We start from the raw sequence: 21,324 nt of genomic DNA, 5'->3' as shown, positions 1-21,324 counted from the left end.
GAGATGATCCTTCTTCTTCATTATTCCATTTACCTTCTTTAGAGCAGCAGCTCCACTGGCAGCAGAACTGCCCCACAGCAGAACACTACCAGCACCACGCCTGGGCCATGCTACAGAGCAAATCTGATTCACACAACTTTCTACAATCACAAAAATGTATCATTCAAGTTGCTGTATGTATATTTATGATCCAGCAGATTTGGTCTCATGTTCAGAAGACCTATAATAAATTAAATTATTGAATCAAACTTTATGAATGTATTTGTGACAAAGTAGTTTGTGTTCCACTCATTGATCACAGAAACATGAGAGCTGTAGAAATCAACTGAAGACTGACATGATGAATATTTTCTTTACTTTTACACATGACACAGATTTTAGACAGTTTGAGCCCATACATTACAGGGCTGAAGAGTGGAGGACATGTAATAAAGTACAATGATGAAAATATTCTCAACATATTGGGAACATTGTTCATATTAAACCTGCTCTGTAATATTTCAAAACAAGCCCCAAAAGAGAAGTTGAGCAGAGAAGCCAGGTGAGGTGTGCAGGTGCTGACGGCTTTCTGTCTCGTCTGTTTAGAGCCGGAGAAACAAACTTCAAGGATCCTCATGTACGTGTAGAGAATTAAAGTTAGAGGACAAAAGACTGAGATGGCAGTAACAATGAGTCCATAGATGTTACTGACTGTGGTGTCATAGCAGGCCAGTTTCACAACAGAGTGATAGTCACAGTACACTTTTTTAATAATGTCCCCACACAGTTGTGAAGGAATCATTAAAGGCATTGTAAAAAAATTCACAAGAAATATGAGTAACCATGTTAAAGCAACAAGGATGGCAACTTTGTTGTATGACATACAAGTGTTATATTGTAGAGGATAACAGATAGCAAGATATCTGTCATAAGACATGAAGGCTAAGTTTAAAAGTTCTATACTTCCATATGTATACACACAGAAATCTGAGTCAGAAGGAACGGAAACAACCCTGAACTACCATACAATGCAGTGATCCTCTGCAGATGGTCCTCCCAAGTATCACTGAACACAACGACATCATCAAGGTACACAGCACAACCAACCGGCCCATTTACCACCCTATTCATCAGCCGTTGGAACATGGCCGGGGCATTGCGTAAACCAAAGGGCATGACTTTATAGGAATACAAGCCGGTAGAAGTTATGAAAGCGCTTATCTCCTGGGCCCGTGGAGACAGTGGGACCTGCCAGTATCCTTTTAACAGATCAAACTTGCTCACAAATGTGGCTGCACCTACTTGGTCAACGCAATCCTCCATTCGTGGTAAAGGAAATGAATCTGGTTTTGTGACACTGTTTACTTTCCTGAAGTCAGTGCATGGTCGAAAAGTCGAATCAGGTTTTTTCACAAGTAAACACGGAGATGCCCAGCTAGAGTTGGAAGGCTCTGCCAGATTATTATCTAGCATATACTGAACCTCTCTGTCCAAATGCATCTTCTTGTCTGGTGAAACACGATAAAAGCGCTGTTTAACTGTTTGAGCATCACCCACAACTTCAATAAGATGTGTTTGCGATGGCGTATCTGAAAACAGTTCGGGGTACTTGTTTATCAATGAAAGTAGTTCATTGCGCTTACCCTCATCCAAATGACCAAGTACTGATGGCAAAGACTTTAATGCGTCCAAGTTTTTTAAACGTACCTGCAGCACTCCCTCATCTGTCGGCCATTCCCCCTCCCCCATAACTGCCCCCCCGAAGAAGACATCTCCGTGTCCACACACAAAGCAGGTTTCACACATGGGGCCTCCTTGGAGCTAGGAGATGACGACATATGGGCATAATAAGGCTTTAACAAATTTACATGACACAACCTAGATTTTCCAGTTGGCATTGAAATCAAATATATCCTGTTCAGAAACTTGTTTTTTAACTGTGAATGGACCAGCAAATTTCGCCTGGAATGGCGAACCCACAACCGGCAGCAGAAACATGACCTGATCACCAGGACTGAACTGCCGCTGTTTTGCTTTACGGTCAAACAGTGATTTCATCTTCTTTTGTGATTTTTCTAGCCTGTGTTTTGCCATTTTCCCCGCGATATATAGTCTGTGTCTAAAACCATTCATGTAGTCAACCAAGTTTGATGGTGGCTCCAACTGTTGGCAACCACTGTGCAAAACTACCACGGGACCTCGCACTGAATGCCCAAAAACCAGGTCATCTGGACTAAAACCAGTGCTCACCTGAACTACCTCTCTTGCAGCCAGCAACAACCAAGGCAAACCCTCCTCCTAATCATGATCAAGCTCTGTGCAGTAGGCCCGCAAGAGTGACTTCAGAGTTTGATGAAAGCGCTCTAAGGCACCTTGACTTTGAGGATGATAAGCTGATGACTGGTTATGTTTAATCTGGAGCTGCTGCAAAACCTGTGAAAACAGTTTAGAGCGAAAGTTGGAACCTTGGTCAGTTTGAATAACTGGATGCCAAACACAGAAACAAACTGTGACAATGCCTTCACTACAGACTTTGTTGTTATAGAACGCAAGGGATAAGCTGCGGGATACCTAGTAGCCTGGCACAGCACCGTCAACAAATATTTGTTACCAGATTTGGAAGGAGGCAGCAGACCTACACAGTCCATAATCAAATACTCAAATGGCTGATCTAATGCTGGTACAGGATACAGTGGTGCTGGACTTATAGTCTGATTCGGCTTACCCGTCAACTGGCAAGTGTGGCACGTCTTGATGAAAACAGATACATCCCTTTTCAACCGAGGCCAAACAAAATGACGCAAGATTCGATGGTATGTTTTTTGAACCCCCCTGTGTCCCGCTACATCATCATGAGAGGCTTTCATCACTATCTCTCTAAATTTGGCAGGCACCACAATTTGCAAAACTGGTTTTCCCACAAAATTGTCCGTCTGTTTACGCACAAGGACATCGTTTTTCATAAAATAACCCTGAGCTGTAGTTTCCATGTCCCCCACAGGAGACGCCAGCTCAAATAATGCCTTTATCGAGGGATGAGACTTCTGTCCCTCAATTAACTCTCCACGAGAGATGGACTCAAGAGGCACAGGAATAACCATTGCTGTAGATTCATCTCATCAAATCAGCAGCTCCACCCATCTACCTGAAATGAGCCTTCAAGAAAAACAAACAAAGGACGACCAGGAGAGGGCGGGGTCATCACAACAGGAACATATACATAGGTTCATGTAAGCTTCTGTTCATACAGATAACCACAATGAGCAGCAGGTTGGCACTGACAATTAAAATATATAAAGACAAAATAATCATGAAATATAAGTATTTAAAAACTGCAGTGTCAAAGTAGGCAGCAAGGGTGAAATATGAAGATGTTGTAGTGTTTATCATGATTTGCAGGTCCACGAGTTATTCTGACATTAAGTCTTGTGTTTCAGCCAAATGTTGATCAAACCTACATTACTAGTGGAGTTCCCTTCTAGAGATGCCAAGTGTGTATAATTCCATTTGGTGGATTTGCAGGTTTGAATATGTTTTGCTTATGATAAATCAGCTGCAACAGCACATAACAGTAGTCAGTCTACTAACAACTACTAGAGGTGGTATACAAGCAACACAGTTAATGACGCTGCATACATCCTCCCATGCATCTCCTGTTCTGTTGTAGCCACAGTGTGAGTCCCTCCTAACTGAGCTGAAACTCTGTCTCTGTTTCTTTTTAACCTTTCTAAGTCGGGAAACACCCACAGGAACAGTCTGACCTCCTGATCAATATGACTGCTTGTTACTGATTTATCAAATTATCTAGTTATCTCATTTTTCAAGAAGTATTTCAGACTGCTTACTGTTATCAATTCTAGAAAAAGTTGTGTCAGTTTAAACCAACACTTAAACTAAAAGGAAGAACTCTTCGTGTCTCATCCAGGTTTGGTTGAAGTGACTCTCAGAACCCAACCTTACTCTCGTACTGGCAGACCATGACATTATCCTTTTTTTGTACAGTAAGCCAGAGAAAGTCTTTCAGATTCTGTGTATTGACTTGACTGTTTTGCATGCTGTCGACATCACTTTTAGTTTGTGTGGCAGACCTTTTATTTGAAGACGTTTATGCTTTGCATGAGATTAGAGCCATAACCCACTGCTGTGAGAGCTGTACACAATCGTTCACACTATTTTATTTTGCTTAATTGTAATGGGGTGGAAAGGAGTCAATTGTCCTGAAGCATAAGGAATCTGTAGTTTTTGATTGCTTTGTGAATTTCTCATAAATGTTCAAGCTCCAATCTCTCACATTGGGACACAAAATGTTTTTTAATTTCAAGACTCTAATTATCATCAAAATACACAAAGTAAAATGCCAACACATAGGTGCTATCCTCTAATAGTTATATCCATATGAATCACAAACAGAACTGGTGACAAGGCATCTTTGAACCAATGGCCCAATGAGAACACCCTTTTCTTGCCAGGAGTGTGGTCACAGCTCTGTCCAGTTATACAAGGACAAAATGACCTCAGTAGCAATGGCGCCTGTAGCCCATGATCCTCAAGCACTGTCCCACTGGATAGATGAACTTCCACAACGTCTCTAATATCTTGGCCAAAGTAAACAGCTGTGCAACAACTCAGACAAAATCTTCATTGTTCTTGTTTTTCAGCACCCTGGTATAAGCTAGTGAGTCCTTCTAACGCCTGCATCGTAGGCAGCTGGACATGTTTCAGGGGGCATTCATGTGTGTTGCTAGGGCTAGGTGAGCCCAGGTGTGAATGGTTGTTAAGCAGTCTGGGTACTGCATTGTAGGTGAATGATAAGTAATGTCGTAGGCCACCTCCTCTGTTCAAAGACGGTTGCCTACAATACAGCACTGACCTGGATGACTGAGAACCTTCATCAACATGTTTACTAGTGAGATTGAGCAGTTTGATAACCTCCTCAGGTACACACAGTCCTTTGAGGACAACCAAAAGTCCTCCACCATTGCCTCCCTGAACTCATCCCACTCTCACAAACAAGGTTTTTGTTTAGACCATAAAGGCTGCAGCCTCCGAATACTGGTTCAAGTGTTCCTTGGGACAACCAAGTCGCACAGGACTCCAACTTCTTTCACTGCTGCTGTCCAGCAGTTGATTTTCTTAGTTGCTGGTACAAGAAGGCCCATAGACCTTCTGGTCACAACTTTGAGAAGCCATGCCTGCAATGGAGGCTCTGAGCATAGCCCACTTGGATTCCTTCAAAGGTGGTCACTGAAGATCGTGAAGATCACTGAAGTAAACAGAGGCCTCAGCCAGATGTTCTGAATTAACCCTCAGTATTTATTTGGATTTATACGGTCTGGCCAGAACCCTCCCCTTCCTCATGATGCAACTCATCACCATGTAGTGAACCTTGTCTACATTGCGCTGGTACCAGGAACTACTTATTAATGCCAACAGGGAGGTTATTACAGAGGAAGGGTGCATGCAGCCTGCTGACTTCTGTTTATCTCCTGGACACAGCTCAGGATGGGATGTAAGGATTAAGGACTACAGACATTTGTATTTAGAAGCACCTTGAGCTGACACGGATAGGGAGCCGATGAAGCGAAGCTTAAATTGTTGTAATATGGTGATTTTACAGTTTTAATTAAATTCTAAAAACAAAACATTACACACAGTGATACTTACCAGCAACGTGCAAGTCCAACTCTCAGACCATTCGAGTCTGCTGCCACTCCACCAGACCATTCACACCCCCTACAAGCTACTCCCATCAGGCAGATGTTCCAGAGCACCTCTGCTCAGAAAGACAACTTGCAATATCCATTTTAAACAAATATACACTACTTTGTATGCAGCTTTGCACACCTGCTCCTATTAATTCATGAAATTGTGTTTTAAAGTAATTCTATGAGTCTTTCATTAGTGTATGTTTTCACATTTGTGAGCCCCCAACCTAAGACAGTTTTTCCATTATTATGTGATAGACCATAGTGTCTCTATTGGATCTTTAAATCAAGTCTGGAAGAAACAAAGGTGTGAATTAGGATCTCTGCATCATAGGACATAAAATACTTTATTTTAGCTATGCAACGTTGGTGGGAAAGGGCATCTTGGTGATTTCCTTACGCTATGATCAAAGGAGAGGGAAGGACCAAATGCAACAAGATTCTTGACAGTTTGACAAATCACGTTGTTTTAGAGAATTACTGTAACTTGATCAATCTAGTGTCTATTTGGAGCAGGTCCAGTGACTAACAGCTCAGTTTTACCTGAATTTAGGAGCAGGAAATTATGTCACATCTAGTTTTTCCAAGCAGGCCTCTTAATTAGTAATTTGGGAATGATCACCTGCTTTTACAGGCACATATAGCTGAGTATCATCGGAGTAGAAAATACATTGACTCCATATATGTCAAACTAATAACTTTATTATTCTCAGCTGAAATCTGAGTACAGTGTATAATTCAGAGTCCATTACAATGCAGTCAGAGACTCAGTGACCACTTGTGGCAGTTAGATGTGATGGGAAATAAAGTGTTCATTGAGAGAGTGCTCCCAGACTCAGACCAGCAGCAGCATCCAGAGAACAAATCCCTCACATAACAAACACAGGAAAGAAAGAGCAGGAGGTCTTTACAAAGTCAAAAGTACCAAATGCTTAATCACATGATGAGGAGGTCAGAGTGGTCGAGTCACATCACACTTTTATGAGAGTTTTAATGTTTTAGGTTCACTGACTGAGAGTCTGCACTCTACTGCAAAAGATCTTCATCAGCGTGTGCTACTATTACTAAAGTAAAAGTAAAACGGATTGTAGATTAAAAATAAATGTTGTGCACATCATATTAACTATTAAAGGACATTGTTCAGGTGATCTTTTTCTTTTCTTTTTTTTAAATGTTGTGATGAATGTCGTACCGGGGAGTATATGTCACAATTATATTGAACGGTGAGTTTTTGGTATTGTTACATTCCTAATAGACACCATTATTCTTGATATTACCCTAACTTACATTTTACCAAAGACAAGACTTTTACACATTATACGGATTTTGGTCAAAGTCAGTCCATAAACTACAGGGTTGAAGAGCGGTTGACATGTCAGCCAGTATAATGACAAAAATATGCGCAACATATAAGGCACATGTTTCATATTAAACCTGCCCTGCACAATTTCAAAGAAACAACCAAAAGAAAAGTTGAGCAGTGAGGCGAGGTGAGGTGAGCAGGTACTGAGAGCCTTCTGTCTCATCTGTTTAGAGCCAGAAGAACAAACTCTAAGAATCTTTGTGTAAGTGTAAAGAATTGAAATTATAATACCAAGTATCATGGTGAACATGTAAAGCAATCCATAAATGTTATTTACTGTTGTGTCAGTGCAGGCCAGTTTGACGATGGAGTAGTTGACACAGAACACTTTGTTAATGATGTTCCCACACAGCTGTAAAGGAGCGCTTAGAGCAACCATCACACCAACCTCAAGAAAGGTATATGACCATGCTAGAACAATGAGGGTGAAAGCCTTTTTAGATGTCATACGTGAGTTATATTGCAGAGGATAACATATAGCAAGATATCTGTCATAAGACATGATGGCTAAAGTCAAATACTCTGTATTTCCATAACAGTGCAAACAATAAACCTGCAAGAAACAAAGAGAAGCAGAAACAGTGTGAATGTCAGAGAGAATCTGAGTCAGAAGGAACGGAAACAACCCTGAACTACCAAACAGTTCATTTACAAACAGACTGCACAGGAACATGTACATAGGTTCATGTAAGCTTCTGTTCATACAGATAACCACAATGAGCAGCAGGTTGGAACAAACTATTGAACAATATATAAACATAATGATAATGAAATATAAGTATCTTAAAAGCCCGATGTCAGTGTAGGCACTGAGTGTGAAATATGAAGCCTGTGTAGAGTTCATCATGATCCTCCTTTTGGTTTACAACAAAATACTATTTTGCACAGCACAAAACATTTGCAATAATTATTGGACATTTTGGCATGGATCTAATTTTTTTTTTAAGTTAAAATTAATAATTGAAAGTTAAATCTGTAGCATAAACAGAAAAACAGTGTTCAGTCAATTCAATATAATATAAAATCATAAATCTTGGATTACATGGTACAGAACAGCATTTATGACAATGTGTGACTCACACAGAGGGCTTCCTTACTGAGCTGAACGTCTGCTTCTGCTTCTCTTAAACCAGTCAGTGGGGTGGACATCCACAACAGTCTGATGTCATGACAGAGCGCAATCAGTGCCCATGATACAATGATGAAACTTCAACTATTGTTGCACTTTGGAAAAGCTGAATCAGTCTACAAATGTCAACAAATAGGGACTGATTCTTTGTCTTTTCTGCTTACAGACTGATTCTTGTTTACCATCTCTTTATCAAGGCTGCGCAGGTTAAATTAGAACTGCTCTGTCAAAATTTAATAATTCTCAATAATGTATCAGTTACAGGTTCAGGTCCGAATAAGATATCGCCTGGATGAGGGGGCGCTGTTGTACACTGAGCATGTAGGACGTGTCTCCCTTTTGCTCCGCGAGTTTGTGTTTATTTTAACTTTTTTACACAGTTTCTTTTCATTAGTTTGGCCGGTACACAATTGTGACAAGTACTTGGTCAGTCTCGGTGTGTTTTGGGGGAATTTCAACCGACAATGGCAGCTGCACGTGGAAACTCGTCTCGCACAGGCCGTGCTAAGGCTTCTCCCTCGATTGAGCCCGCATCTCCGCCGAAGGTGGTCACGGACCCCGAGTGTGCGCCCAATTTGGATAACCTCCGGGCTATGTTAGACCAGTTGAAAGGGGACATTTGTTGCAAAATAGACTCGCTGTCTTGCAAGCTCCGAGCGGACATTTCTTCGGTGAGAGAGGAGCTTAGGCACGCAATTGAACCGATGCGACAGAAGCTTAGCTCCCATGATCAAGCTATCACGGAGTTGCAGCGCGCGTGCACTGACCACAGTGACCTGCTCACTTCACTGGATTCAACAGTTTCCACGCTGAAAGCCGAGGTTAAACTGCTGGCCGATAAATGTGAGGACCTGGAGGGTAGAGCGAGGAGGAACAACATACGGCTGGTGGGTGTACCGGAGGGGGCCGAAGTTGTGCGCCCAACTGAATTTATTGCCCAGCTGCTGATGGACTCCCTCGGCCTGGATGAGTTGCCCCTGTTCGACCGTGCGCATCGCACTCTCCGATCCAAGCCCAGTGAGGGGAAACCACCTCGACCCTTTGTGATTCATGTGCACTTTTTTCACGTGAGGAATGACCTTTTACGCTGGGCCGGCGAGGCTTCCAGGGAGTCTCCTCTTCTCTACAAGGGCAAAAGATTGTTTCTCTTTCCTGACTATACTTCGGCGGTTGCAAAGAAACGTGCTGCATTCACGGACGTTAAACGTCTGTTACATTCGTGTCCTGGAGTGAAGTTTGGACTGAGGTTTCCAGCGTCTTTGAGGATCATTCTTCCCGGTGGAGCTACACACACCTTTGTGGACCCAGCCACCGCAATGGACTTTGTTAAGGTGAACTTGAAGTCTGGTGTCTTTTCTGGAGCTGCAGTTTGAAAGCGGCTGGCAGTTTGTTTGGTAAACTGGGGGTAAAGTTAACCTATTTTCTGTTGGTAAGCTGCCCTGCTTTAAGTTCGTGACACTTGGGCTTGAGTCACTTTTCATATTTTGCTACTGTGTTTGTTTACATATTTATTTCATGCTTTATTACAAACGGATGAGCACTACTGGTTTGTGCTGTTAACGGAGCGTGTTAGGATGTTTTTGGTAGTTTGTGGGATTTGCTCGCGTCTTTTTGGGAAGATGCTTCAGCTCATGGGGTGGTGGGTGGGTGTGTGAGGAGTTCTTCCTTTTTCTCTCCTTGTATGTTTTGTTTTGTCAGGTCACCCTTGTTTTATTTTATTTCTGTGACTGTTATACATTCCGCGCTGCAGTGTACACTTACACTTGATTAGCATGCAGCAGTCTAGGATGCCACGACAATCAGGGACAGGACTCAAATTTGTTAGCTGGAACTCTAATGGTCTAAATCAGCCTATTAAACGTAGCAAAGTTCTTCATCACCTTCAGCAGTTAGGTGCCCATATTGTTTTCCTTCAAGAGACTCATTTAAAATCTTCCAGCCATTTCAGATTAAAGGGGAGGTGGGTCAGTCAAGTATTTCATTCTAGTTTTAATAGTAAATCCAGGGGTGTTGCAATTTTGATTCACAAATCGGTCCCTTTTGTGTGCTCTAATGTAATAGCTGACCCCAATGGAAGGTTTGTGTTTGTAACGGGGCAACTATATAGTAATTCTGTGATTCTGGCTAATGTGTATGGTCCAAACTGGGATGACGACAATTTTTTCCATCAATTGTTCGCCAAGTTACCTGACATGTCCACACATCTACTCATTATGGGGGGTGACTTCAACTGTTGGCTTAATCCTATATTGGATCATTCTTCAACTAAACCAGGAGTGCCCTCAAAGTCTTCTAAGACCATTTTATCCTTTATGGATGAGTTCTCGGTCTCTGATCCATGGCGCTTTCTTAGTCCGTCTGGTAAAATGTATTCTTTTTTCTCTCATGTACATCATTCCTTTTCTCGTATTGATTATTTTCTCCTGGACAACCGATTTCTTCATTCTGTTCAGTCTTGCTCTTATGATACTATTCTAATATCAGATCATGCTCCGACCACACTGGAGTTATTCATACAGGAGCGCAAACGTACATGCCCCCCTTGGCGTCTCAATACGCGCTTGCTATCTAATGAGGATTTTGTTAAGTTTGTTTCTAATCAAATTGACTTTTTTCTTACTACCAACAGAACTCCAGGGATCTCAGCCTCCCTTCTTTGGGAGACTTTGAAAGCATTAGACGTGAAATTATTTCATATATGTTGGGCCTTCATCAGATATTGCAGACAAAGGAGAGGCCTGTAAGGATCCCAGAAGCCTTACTACAAGGCACTCCTAAACCAGCATGAGTTTTCAAGAACAAAGGAACTGGGCCAACGCCCAAAGATCTGGCAAACTGTACGTCGAGGTACAGTCCGTCCCCAAATTTTAATCCGCTCCTGATTGGGCCAAAGTTGCCGCAGGCCATAAAAGTACGGCCAGATGACCCTGACGTCACTCAGGGCATAAAGGTCAGGGAGCCCCGTTACTCGGCCCATTTCCCAGGTAACGTGATGCTGTGAAGAAGCTCCGGCTTTATTCAGTAGTTGCCAAAAAGGGTAAATTTGGTGAGACGTTTCAGTTTGCTTGACCTAGGCCACAGTTCTTAACTCGCTGGACGAGACAGAGACTGTTCTTTTTCTTTTTGTTAGAATATTCTTTATTACTTTTTTTTTTGGATCCAAAGAGGAACGCTGCGCAACCCAGCTATTCCTCATCGCCTGCAGAAGGAAGAACATTTTTCTTCAGAAGGAGACGGAGCCACCGAGGTCCGGTCCTTCCATTTGATCGATCCCGCTGTTTCACTTTCACTAACGAAAGAACGGCGCTGCCATCACTCGCTGCCAGGACGCTGCAGCTGGTCCCGCGCTCGCATCCAAACGAGTTGGAGTTTCGAGTCGGACGGGACGCACGCTTGTCGCAACGAGCGACCCAAGTAAGAGGCTATTGTTTGGGCAGAGACAGATAGTATAGCGTGTGCTTACATTTATGTGAAGGGACCGCCGAGTCCTACCTATGTTATAACTGTGCTGATTGTATGTGTTATTGCGCTCCCGAAGGAGCTTATGTGCGCTGATCCACTCGCTGGATAGCTGCGTAATCTTGCCGCCGTGTGATCACTGTACGTCGTACTTTCTCTCTGATCAGTGGACGATAAGCGAACCTCGGTCCGCTTGCCGACCCCCGATTTAGGGAGAAACGACTGTGTGTATTTCACGGTTGTCCTGTTATTCGTTGTTGTCTGATAAGCGCCGACTTATCTTCTTTCCCTCTTACTAACCTCCACATACACACACATATCTACACCTACACACATGTCCGAGAGTCGTGATCTTATGAATAACGTGGTGTAAACCTACGGGTAGTAACCTCGCTATAGCATAAGAGACGCGTGTCTCGTAGTATTCCCATTCATAACTTTAGAGGCGGACGCCTCTTGGTAGCGCGGCTACCTCTCTGGGGACAGTGGGTCATTTTTCCCTCTAAATTCATCTTGTGTGCAATCAAAGTGCATATAAGGCCAGTGATGGTGTAACTATCACCATTGTTTCAAAATCCCGCGCTCTTGTGGGAGCGACTACCTTCGGCTGACGTTTCAGTCCGCCATTTTTGAATTCCAGGTATATGATTCAGCAAAATCAATATCACCCTTGAATTCGTGTCCGCGCGTGGTTTCACCAAACCACGTTCCGGCCATTTTGGTAGTTTTATGAACGCGATTTCCCCAAATCACGTGCCGGCCATTTTGTAGTCCTACGAACGTGACTTCACCTACGTCACGTCCGTAATTTTGTAGTCCGACGTCCGGTTCGGCCATTTTTGTAGTTTTCAAAGACCCACTGTCGGCCATTGTTCTCACACACACATACACACACACACACACACACACACACATACACACACACACACACACACATACAGGTCTACATCCCTTCCTATATCTGTGCTTGCTTATTTTTGCTTTATAGATGTGCTAGTTGTAATAAGCGACTGTTGTTTGTTAAAGTGAGTGGTTGGTGGATTGAGTACAAGCTTTAATAAATACTGTTGATTATAATTGAGCATTTTCCTGTGATTATTGTGCACAATTTTCTATTGTAATAACAGCTGGTTGAGAAGTCCAGTGTTCGGATTTACGCCTTCTATTTCCCTCATTATTGATATTCCTATGATATTAACGATTTGTGACAAATATTCAGGCATTGAGACTAAAAGCATATCAATTGATTATTGATCCCTGATTCCAGGGTGGTGCTCCGTTGATTATTAATGAAGAGTGATAACACACATTTCATTAATTACCATTAATAACTTTATTAATAATCAATAATCAATTAATATTCCCATTGAATTCCTACATATAGCAGCTACGCGAACAAACAAAGGAAAAAGAAATTAAAGGAATTGAGGTTACGAATCTCCCAGCTTGATAATATCTATGCTTCCTCCCCATCCCCTAACATATATAAAGATCGTCTCTCTCTTCAGGCTGAGTTTGATGTTCTTTCCACTAAAGAGGTTGAGGAGCTCTTATTTAAGGCTAAATATTGTTATTATGAATCTGGGGATAAGGTGACTAAACTTTTGGCCCATCAGCTTCGACAGGCTTCCTCCTCTCAGCAGATTCCACAAATTCATACTCCTTCTGGCGTCACAACCGATCCTAAAAAAATTAATGATCAGTTTAAACAGTTTTACTCCTCTTTATATACTTCTGAGGTCGGGTCTGATCTGTCAGTCCTGAATAGGTTTTTTGACTCACTGGAGTTGGTTAGGGTAGATTCTGATACTGCTGAGCGGTTAGAGGGCCCAATAACCATAGATGACCTTAAACGGGCAACATTTTCTATGCAGTCTGGAAAATGTCCAGGCTCGGACGGTTTTCCGACCGAGTTTTACAAGACCTTTTCTGACAAATTAGCACCAGTTTTGATCGAAATGTTCAATGAATCTCTTACTCTTCCTAAATTACCTCAGACTCTGAACCAGGCCTCCATATCATCACTCTTAAAAAAGAATAAGGACCCTCTGTCCTGCTCAAGTTACCGTCCAATCAGTCTTTTATCTGTAGATGTAAAACTTCTGTCCAAATTATTAGCACTGCGACTGGAATCAGTTTTGCCTTTGATAATCTCTCCTGATCAGACAGGTTTTGTCCAGAACAGACATGGGTTCTTTAATCTCAGGCGACTTCTTAATGTTGTTTATAATCCATCTACGTTAATGGAGCCGGAAGCCGTGATCTCATTAGACGCGGAGAAGGCTTTTGACAGAGTGGAGTGGAATTACCTTTTTTACGCTTTGGAGAGATTTGGTTTTGGCCAGGACTTCATTTCTTGGATTAAACTGCTCTATTCATCCCCTGTGGCTTCAGTCAGAACTAATGACACCCATTCAGATTATTTCCCTTTGCACCGCTCCACTCGTCAGGGCTGTCCTCTGAGTCCTCTTCTATTTGCTGTTGCTATTGAACCTCTGGCTATTGCGCTTCGTTCAGAGCCACGCATTACTGGAATAACAAGATATGGTCTCAAACAGAGGGTCTCCCTCTATGCCGATGACTTATTATTGTATGTGTCCAATCTCTCTGTTTCAGTTCCAGTTGCTCTTGACATCCTTAGTTCATTTGGTCAGATTTCAGGCTATAAACTAAATTTGGACAAGAGTGAGCTGTTTCCTTTAAATCAAGGTGCCCAAGATGCTGCTCAGGGTTTCCCATTCAAAATTGTTCCATTTGGCTTTAAATACCTTGGTATCCAGATTAGAGACCGATTTGAAGATTTGTTTGATTATAATTTTGCCCCTTTGTTAGATCAGATACGGAAGGACTTTGAACGGTGGTCACTGTTGCCTCTTTCCCTCGTGGCCAGGGTTATTTGGTTAAGATGAACATCCTCCCCAAATTGTCTTATCTCTTCCAGTGCATCCCTGTCTTTCTCCCTCAGTCTTTTTTTCAAAAGTTAGACAAATTAATCACTGAGTTTATATGGAACAGGAAGGTCCCCCGTTTGCTAAAGGAGCTGTTGCAGAGACCTAGGACCCTTGGGGGCTTGGCCCTTCCTAACTTGAGGTTTTATTACTGGGCTTCCATCCTTAGAGTAATTCAGCTTTGGATTTCTCTGGAGGGCGCACTAGTTCCTCCTACATGGCTGAGTATGGAGATGTTTTCTGCTAAACCTGCTTCATTGACTGCTCTCATCCACGCTCCTCTTAGCTTTTCTCTCTCCCTTTTTTGCAATAATATCTTAGTTAAATCCACTTTTAAAATTTGGAAGCAATTTCGACGTTATTTTGGTCTACAGACCTCTCTCCTAGCACCTTTATCAGCCAACCCTGTTTTTCATCCTTCCTTAATGGATGGGGCTTTTTCTTTGTGGTCTGACTGCGGTATTAAGGCATTTAGGGACTTGTATATTGCTGGTACATTTGCATCCTTCCAACAACTCTCCGAGAAATTCCATTTGCCTAGGCAACATTTTTTTAGATATCTTCAAGTTCGTAGTTTCATCCGCAATCTTAGCCCCAATTTCCCAGGTCTCCCAGAGGCCTCTCTAATTGACTCCTTTTTAATCCCATTTCCTACCATTAAGGGTGCTATTTCACGTCTATATAATCTTATTTATTCTTTGCAGCTAACCCCGCAGCATAAAATTAAAACCAAATGGGAGGAGGATCTAGGGGAGGAGATCTCGGAGGAGCTGTGGGATGCCATTTTGCATCGGGTTCACTCCTCATCTATTTGTGCTAGACACGGTCTGACCCAGTGCAAAATCCTACATCGTACCCATCTCACTCGAGTTAGGCTTTCCAAAATCTATAATGATGTTGATCCCATGTGCATTAGATGTCATCAAGCTCCAGCTACCCATGTCCATATGTTTTGGTCTTGCCCTTCACTACTTAATTTTTGGACACAGATATTTAACTCCATTTCTGTTTGTACGGGGGTTCAATTTGATCCTACAGCATGCACCGCTTTGTTTGGGGTTTTACCTCCTACTTTGCAGCTTCCTAAATATAAAGCTGACTTTGTAGCCTTTGTCTCCTTACTGGCTAGACGTTTGATTTTATTGAGGTGGAAGTCTCCTGTGCCGCCTTCTCACTCGTCTTGGATCAGGGACATCCTTCAGTCTGTGAAGTTGGAGAAAGTTAGGTGCTCAATACATGGTTCTCTTGCAAAGTTTAATAAAACTTGGGGTCCATTTTTTGCACCTGTGGAGGGATTGATTTTTACAGCTATTCCAGAGTAGCCACCCTGATCGTCTACTAATTGTGAATTTTTTTTCTTGTGTGAATTTTTAGCATGCTGGGATGTTTTCTTTAATTTATCTCTGTTTAAGTGAACATATTGGGCTTTTACTTAGCAGTGGGTGACCATTTTGTTTTTTGTTTCATGTATTTGTTTAGTTTTTGTTTTCATTATTAGTTACTTCTTATCTGATTTCATTTTATTTGATTTTTATTTTTCTTATTATTATACTTGACACTGTTTTGACTCTGGAATCGTCACCTCTTGACTTTGTTATGTCGCTGAAAAATCAATAAACAAATGTTTAAAAAAAAAAAAAAAAAAGATATCGTCTGGGTCTGGACCAGGGGCCTGTACTACAAAGTATGTTCAACATACTCAGGATATGTTTCTGTTATCTGGTTTCACTAACCCGAACAATCGCCATCACACAAAGCACTCACACAAAGCTGGTTATCAACTTGATAAGTTGACCCCAGTTGTCAACATCTAGCCATGAGCGCGTTCACATGAAAGGGGAGGTGTGTAGTATCTGACATCACAAACATGGACAAGTCTGCTGGCAGCAGAGCAGAATATTTTATAAAGAACAGCAAACTATTAGAAAAACAGAAGAACAAATTAAATACATAATCCAGACTAAAACCACACAGTTGCAGCTGCCAAATTCAGGAAGGACAACTGGCAAACAGTGTACCCCGCTAAGAAGTCGTAGAACTGAAAACCCCATGGTTAATCCTGAAGTTACCATGCTAAGCACAAATCCTTCTACATCCACATAAAGGCCTGGGACGGCTCTCCACCCTGATTCAAGAAGAATATGTGCCTAGTCCATTTTTGATGGAAGTAGACAGAAGTGCCAAGCTGCATGAGGCAGATCGAGCTAGGCAGGAAGTAAGACACTGGAAGGCCATAAATCATCCAGTCAATTTTCAAAATAAAACACCCTCTGCAGACTTGAGGTTTTACAGCACAACAAAGTCGGAAATGACGATAGACAATTAAATATATACAATACAATAATATACATTTAAAACAGACAAAAACCAAAACATTTTAACTACTGGCATGAAGCTGCGTGCAGGAGTGGAGGAAAAAACGCTATGCACATGCAACGTCACCATTCTTGCTCTGTTTTATAAGTTATTTACAGAGACTGTTCTTTCTTATAGATTGTTTGCAGATATCAAAACACAACAATTCACAAAAACAAGCTAAGGAAAATTGTTAAGACCTGTGGAACAATTATTACCTTCCTAGGCAGTTGGATTCACGCAATCATGTTATCTTGCAAATCCACCTTGCCAGGCCTAAAGCTATGCGCTTGCGGCTGAACAGGCATTGGTCATTCAAATCAGCATCCTTTGAGTAACTACTGGCAGCTACAGGTGTGATTTAGGTGCAACAAGCGAGAGAAGGGAGAGAGGTTAGCGTAGCTGCTGTAGCATCAGGTCACTGAAAGAAGAGCACCAAAGTTTAATTTATCAACTGGCTCAGCAGGTGGCGCTCTCTTACTGATGACATGATACACCATGATGGACAGATGGTTCCTCCATTCACCTGCCAAATATTTTTATGAAAGTACCTTCCCTTTTCCAAACAGTTTCTAAGGATGACCTCCCAGATGGTTCTGTGTAACAAACTATCTGGCACATGAGGTTTGAACAATAATGGGGTTACAGCAGATGGACCGTCACAACCTGTCCACGATCAGGCTGACTATGTCTGCCAGGATCCCGTCCGCTAGTTTCAGCCACTCCCTTCTGACCTCAGGAACAGGGACTCCATTAGAGCCAACCATGGACAACAGTTATTTCATTTTTCTTTGAAAGTCGAATGTTTCCAACCTTTGTTAATGACGCTTATTTGGGAATGACAAGATTTTGCTTTTGCTTCAGTATGAACTCACTCAACTGCTCATATTTGTGAATGATAGTGTAAAGTGCTGCCTTTGACAAACTGGATCCAGAGTGTACCCTACTCCTTGGCAATGTGTGCTAAACAAGATCAGCAGGTACAGATGAAGGACAACAGAGTGGAAGACAGGAAGATAATTCAATAATGATGAAAACCATTCCTTTGTCTTTATTCATATTCCTCCTTAACTGTCTTAAATTGCAAACAGCAGCTGTTCAACTAAGTTTTCTTTTTGTCTGATATTAGTTAAACATGAGAATCAATCAGTGAGACCTTTTATGACGTCACACTGTTGCTGTGGGTTTCTTGAAAAGAAGTCAGCAAACTTTCCGCTGCGTTAGGAGATACTAGCAGTGCGACTACAGCAGGACAACAAGTGACAACTCAAGCACAGACAAAATCATGGATGTTTTATTAGTAAGTTAAACTTAAAGATTTTAATTGACTTTTAAAAAGAAATGGTACATATAGGGGTGTTTGTTGAAACTGTTCCCATGACAATTAATCTATTCAGTGTTACTTCATTGACATATGTTCGTGTGTGCTTGATGTTTAAGTTGATGAAATGTCTAAAAATCTGTCACCAAAGGAAACATAATTAACTTTGGTGTGCTTGTTAGAATTCTGATGAGCCAAAGTGAGGATCATGATGAACTCAACACAGGTTTCATATTTCACACTTGCTGCCTATTTTGACACCGGGCTGTTTAAATACTTATATTTCATGATTATTTTGTCTCTATACATTTTAATCATTTGTTCCAACCTGCTGCTCATTGTGGTTATCTGTATGAACAGGAGCTTACATGAACCTATGTACATGTTCCTGTGCAGTCTGTTTGTAAATGAACTGTTTGGTAGTTCAGGGTTGTTTCCGTTCCTTCTGACTCAGATTCTCTCTGACATTCACACTGTTTCTGCTTCTCTTTGTTTCCTGCAGATATTTTGTGTACACTCTTATGGGGGTGTTGAATATTTAAACTTAGCCGTCATGTCTTATGACAGATATCTTGCTATCTGTTGTCCTCTACAATATAACACACGTATGACATTTAACAAGATTGCCCTGCTTATTGCTTTAACATGGTTATATCCTTGTTTTGCAATGGTTGTTTTGTTGTCTTTGAGTACCCCTTTACAACTGTGTGGGAACATCATCAACAAAGTTTACTGTGCTACCCACTCTGTTGTTAAGTTGGCCTGCTCTGACACCAGTTTAATCAACATTTATGGACTCATTGCCACTTTTGGCACAATCATTGGTGCTTTGCTTTTAATTCTCTACACGTACATGAGGATCCTTAAAGTTTGTTTCTCCGGCTCTAAACAGACGAGACAGAAAGCCGTCAGTACCTGCACACCTCACCTGGCTTCTCTGCTCAACTTCTCTTTTGGGGCGAGCTTTGAAATATTACAGAGCAGGTTTGATATGAAAAGTTTACCCAATATGTTGCGAATTTTTCTATCATTATATTTTCTTACATGCCAGCCACTTTTTAACCCTGTAATGTACGGCCTGAAAATGTCCAAAATCCGTCTCACATGTAAAAGTCTGTTATCAAAAGCAGACTATTAATATGTCATCCAAGAGGTTTTCTCGTTTGCGTTACTTCAGTTAGACCTTTGTCTAATGTAGATCACTGTACTGTTTTATAATTTGACAATAACATTAGCTTTTCCAGCCATTTTGACCTCTGTGAACCAGGAACATGATGTCAACAATACTCCTGGTAAAGCTGTACAAACAGTTTAAGAAGAAGTCGTGTGAGCTGATTGTATTCACTAGCAGACAGGAAATCAAACATACAATAACACCTATATAAGCATATTTCTATTGAATAACATTATGTATATTTCACACATCTACAGACACATATCTCTTTGTTGGTATCTTAAACTGTTAACAAGTCAGACTACGAGGCCTTCAGATTTGCACAACTACAATTCTTTTTCTCTGCACACATTTGCAAAAAAATCTCACAAATCACTATTATGCTACTATTGTGTATACATAAATCATGTATAGTGTACAAACTTTTGAATTTCATTTAATTTTTTTTTATTTTTTACTTGTATTGAGTTCATTTTAACACTTGCTGATGTATTTCCGCCCTCTCCAGTCCGTTTACTGAGCTGCTTTAAGATATCAATTTATCAAGATCTGAAAGGAAGATCTTTCCTTATACGTATATAACGACCAAACAGAAATAACTAATTTGACAAGTCAGTGCCAGTATGACAATCTTAAAGTTAATTAGAGTGACAGACTTGTTTCAATGATTTTAATCACAATAAAATAATCTCAGAGTAATGAAGTTTTGCATGTAGGTTGGGGTTTAAATCCTCATCTCATCCAATTTGTTAATTAACCCCAAAACCACCCAAAGATCCAAGATAGACTGCACTTTGTGAACTTGATTTCCATATTGATGTGACGTATGACACAATTTGGGATCCTAATGGACAAAATGTAGTGGATGGAAATGAAGTCAGGGAGCTGAAGTGAAGGACTCTGCTTTGGAGATGTTCTTTGGCTTTAACTTTTCTCGTTGGCCAACAGGACATGGTGTTCATGCTCAGTTGGCAGGATGAGGGTTTCGGCAGGTCCATCATAGTGGACGCTTCAGGGATTATCTGTCAATTTCTATATGTGGAGACTTGTTTGTGTCGGTTGGACACCGTGGACAAACCAGAGAGAACCTTCAATTCAATGTCCCTCCAAATACCACATGTCCTCCCAGCTCCCATCCATACTCTCCCCACTCTTCAAGCTGTATTGCAATTTCACATTTATAGCTTGGCATGCCTGTCCTCTTCTTCCACCACCTGAACCTCCATCTGCAGCCCTTGTCATTGTGTTTCTTCTGCTTTTCCTGGTGGTTAAACCCAGGCAAACTCTTAATATTCTCAACACCGATTGTATTCCTCCGTTTCTTTTTCTGAGGTTCTTCTCAGTTTTACTTTATTCTAAATCAACAGTCTAAATAAAGTGTGTGCCTCACGTTCTGACACCAATCTGCAATCTGGGCTGTAGAAATCTAAATGACTGATTATTTACAGCTGGATCACACCAGCAGTGGCCACAGGAATCTTGGGAGGTCTCATGTTGGTGGCTGTAAAGCTTTGAACTGACGGGGTAGGCCATTCATTTTTGAATTTTGTGAGCATCTCCTTTACAGACACTGTGATTGAGTTTGGCTCTGTACCAACCTTCTTTAGGCTCTTCACAACCTTCTTTCCAGACAGTGTGGATGATCTGTCCACCTATCTTGGAATGAACCAAACTACACAACACTGTTGTTCTTGGGAGCTAGACTTCTAGATGTGGATGGTTTTTCATTTTGGCAGGTCTGACACATATCAGAGGTGTACAGCTGCCAAAGTATGAACTCTATTGGTACCTGTGGTGAGACCCACATTCATCCATTAATGCTCTGATTGGAGCCTACTGGATGCTATTTGTGACCACAGCATCGCATTTTGATTGTTGCGAGAACTCGATC

At 41.5% G+C, this 21,324-nt stretch overlaps 2 protein-coding genes across 2 annotated transcripts; one reads left to right on the top strand and one right to left on the bottom strand.

Moving 5' to 3' along the window:
• Positions 1–38: 38 nt before the first annotated feature.
• LOC311255701 (olfactory receptor 11A1-like) lies at positions 39–7,891 on the bottom strand (the record flags this gene model as incomplete). The annotated part of the gene is made up of 3 exons (XM_084350350.1): positions 39–100; positions 364–651; positions 7,279–7,891. 3 exons carry the CDS (start codon positions 7,889–7,891, stop codon positions 39–41), a joined length of 963 nt encoding a protein of 320 aa, XP_084206476.1.
• Positions 7,892–18,467: 10,576 nt separating this feature from the next.
• On the top strand, positions 18,468–19,397 carry LOC311255700 (olfactory receptor 4B13-like; the record flags this gene model as incomplete). The annotated part of the gene is made up of 1 exon (XM_084350349.1): positions 18,468–19,397. The coding sequence occupies one exon, from the start codon at positions 18,468–18,470 to the stop codon at positions 19,395–19,397; it is 930 nt and encodes a 309-aa protein (XP_084206475.1).
• Positions 19,398–21,324: the final 1,927 nt, after the last annotated feature.

The sequence above is a fragment of the Pagrus pagrus genome, assembly GCF_965226575.1.
Source record: "Pagrus pagrus genome assembly, chromosome: 4".
NCBI lineage: Eukaryota > Metazoa > Chordata > Actinopteri > Spariformes > Sparidae > Pagrus > Pagrus pagrus.
Note: the sequence above shows the minus strand (reverse complement) of the source record. Positions and strands in the feature narration are given on the sequence as shown.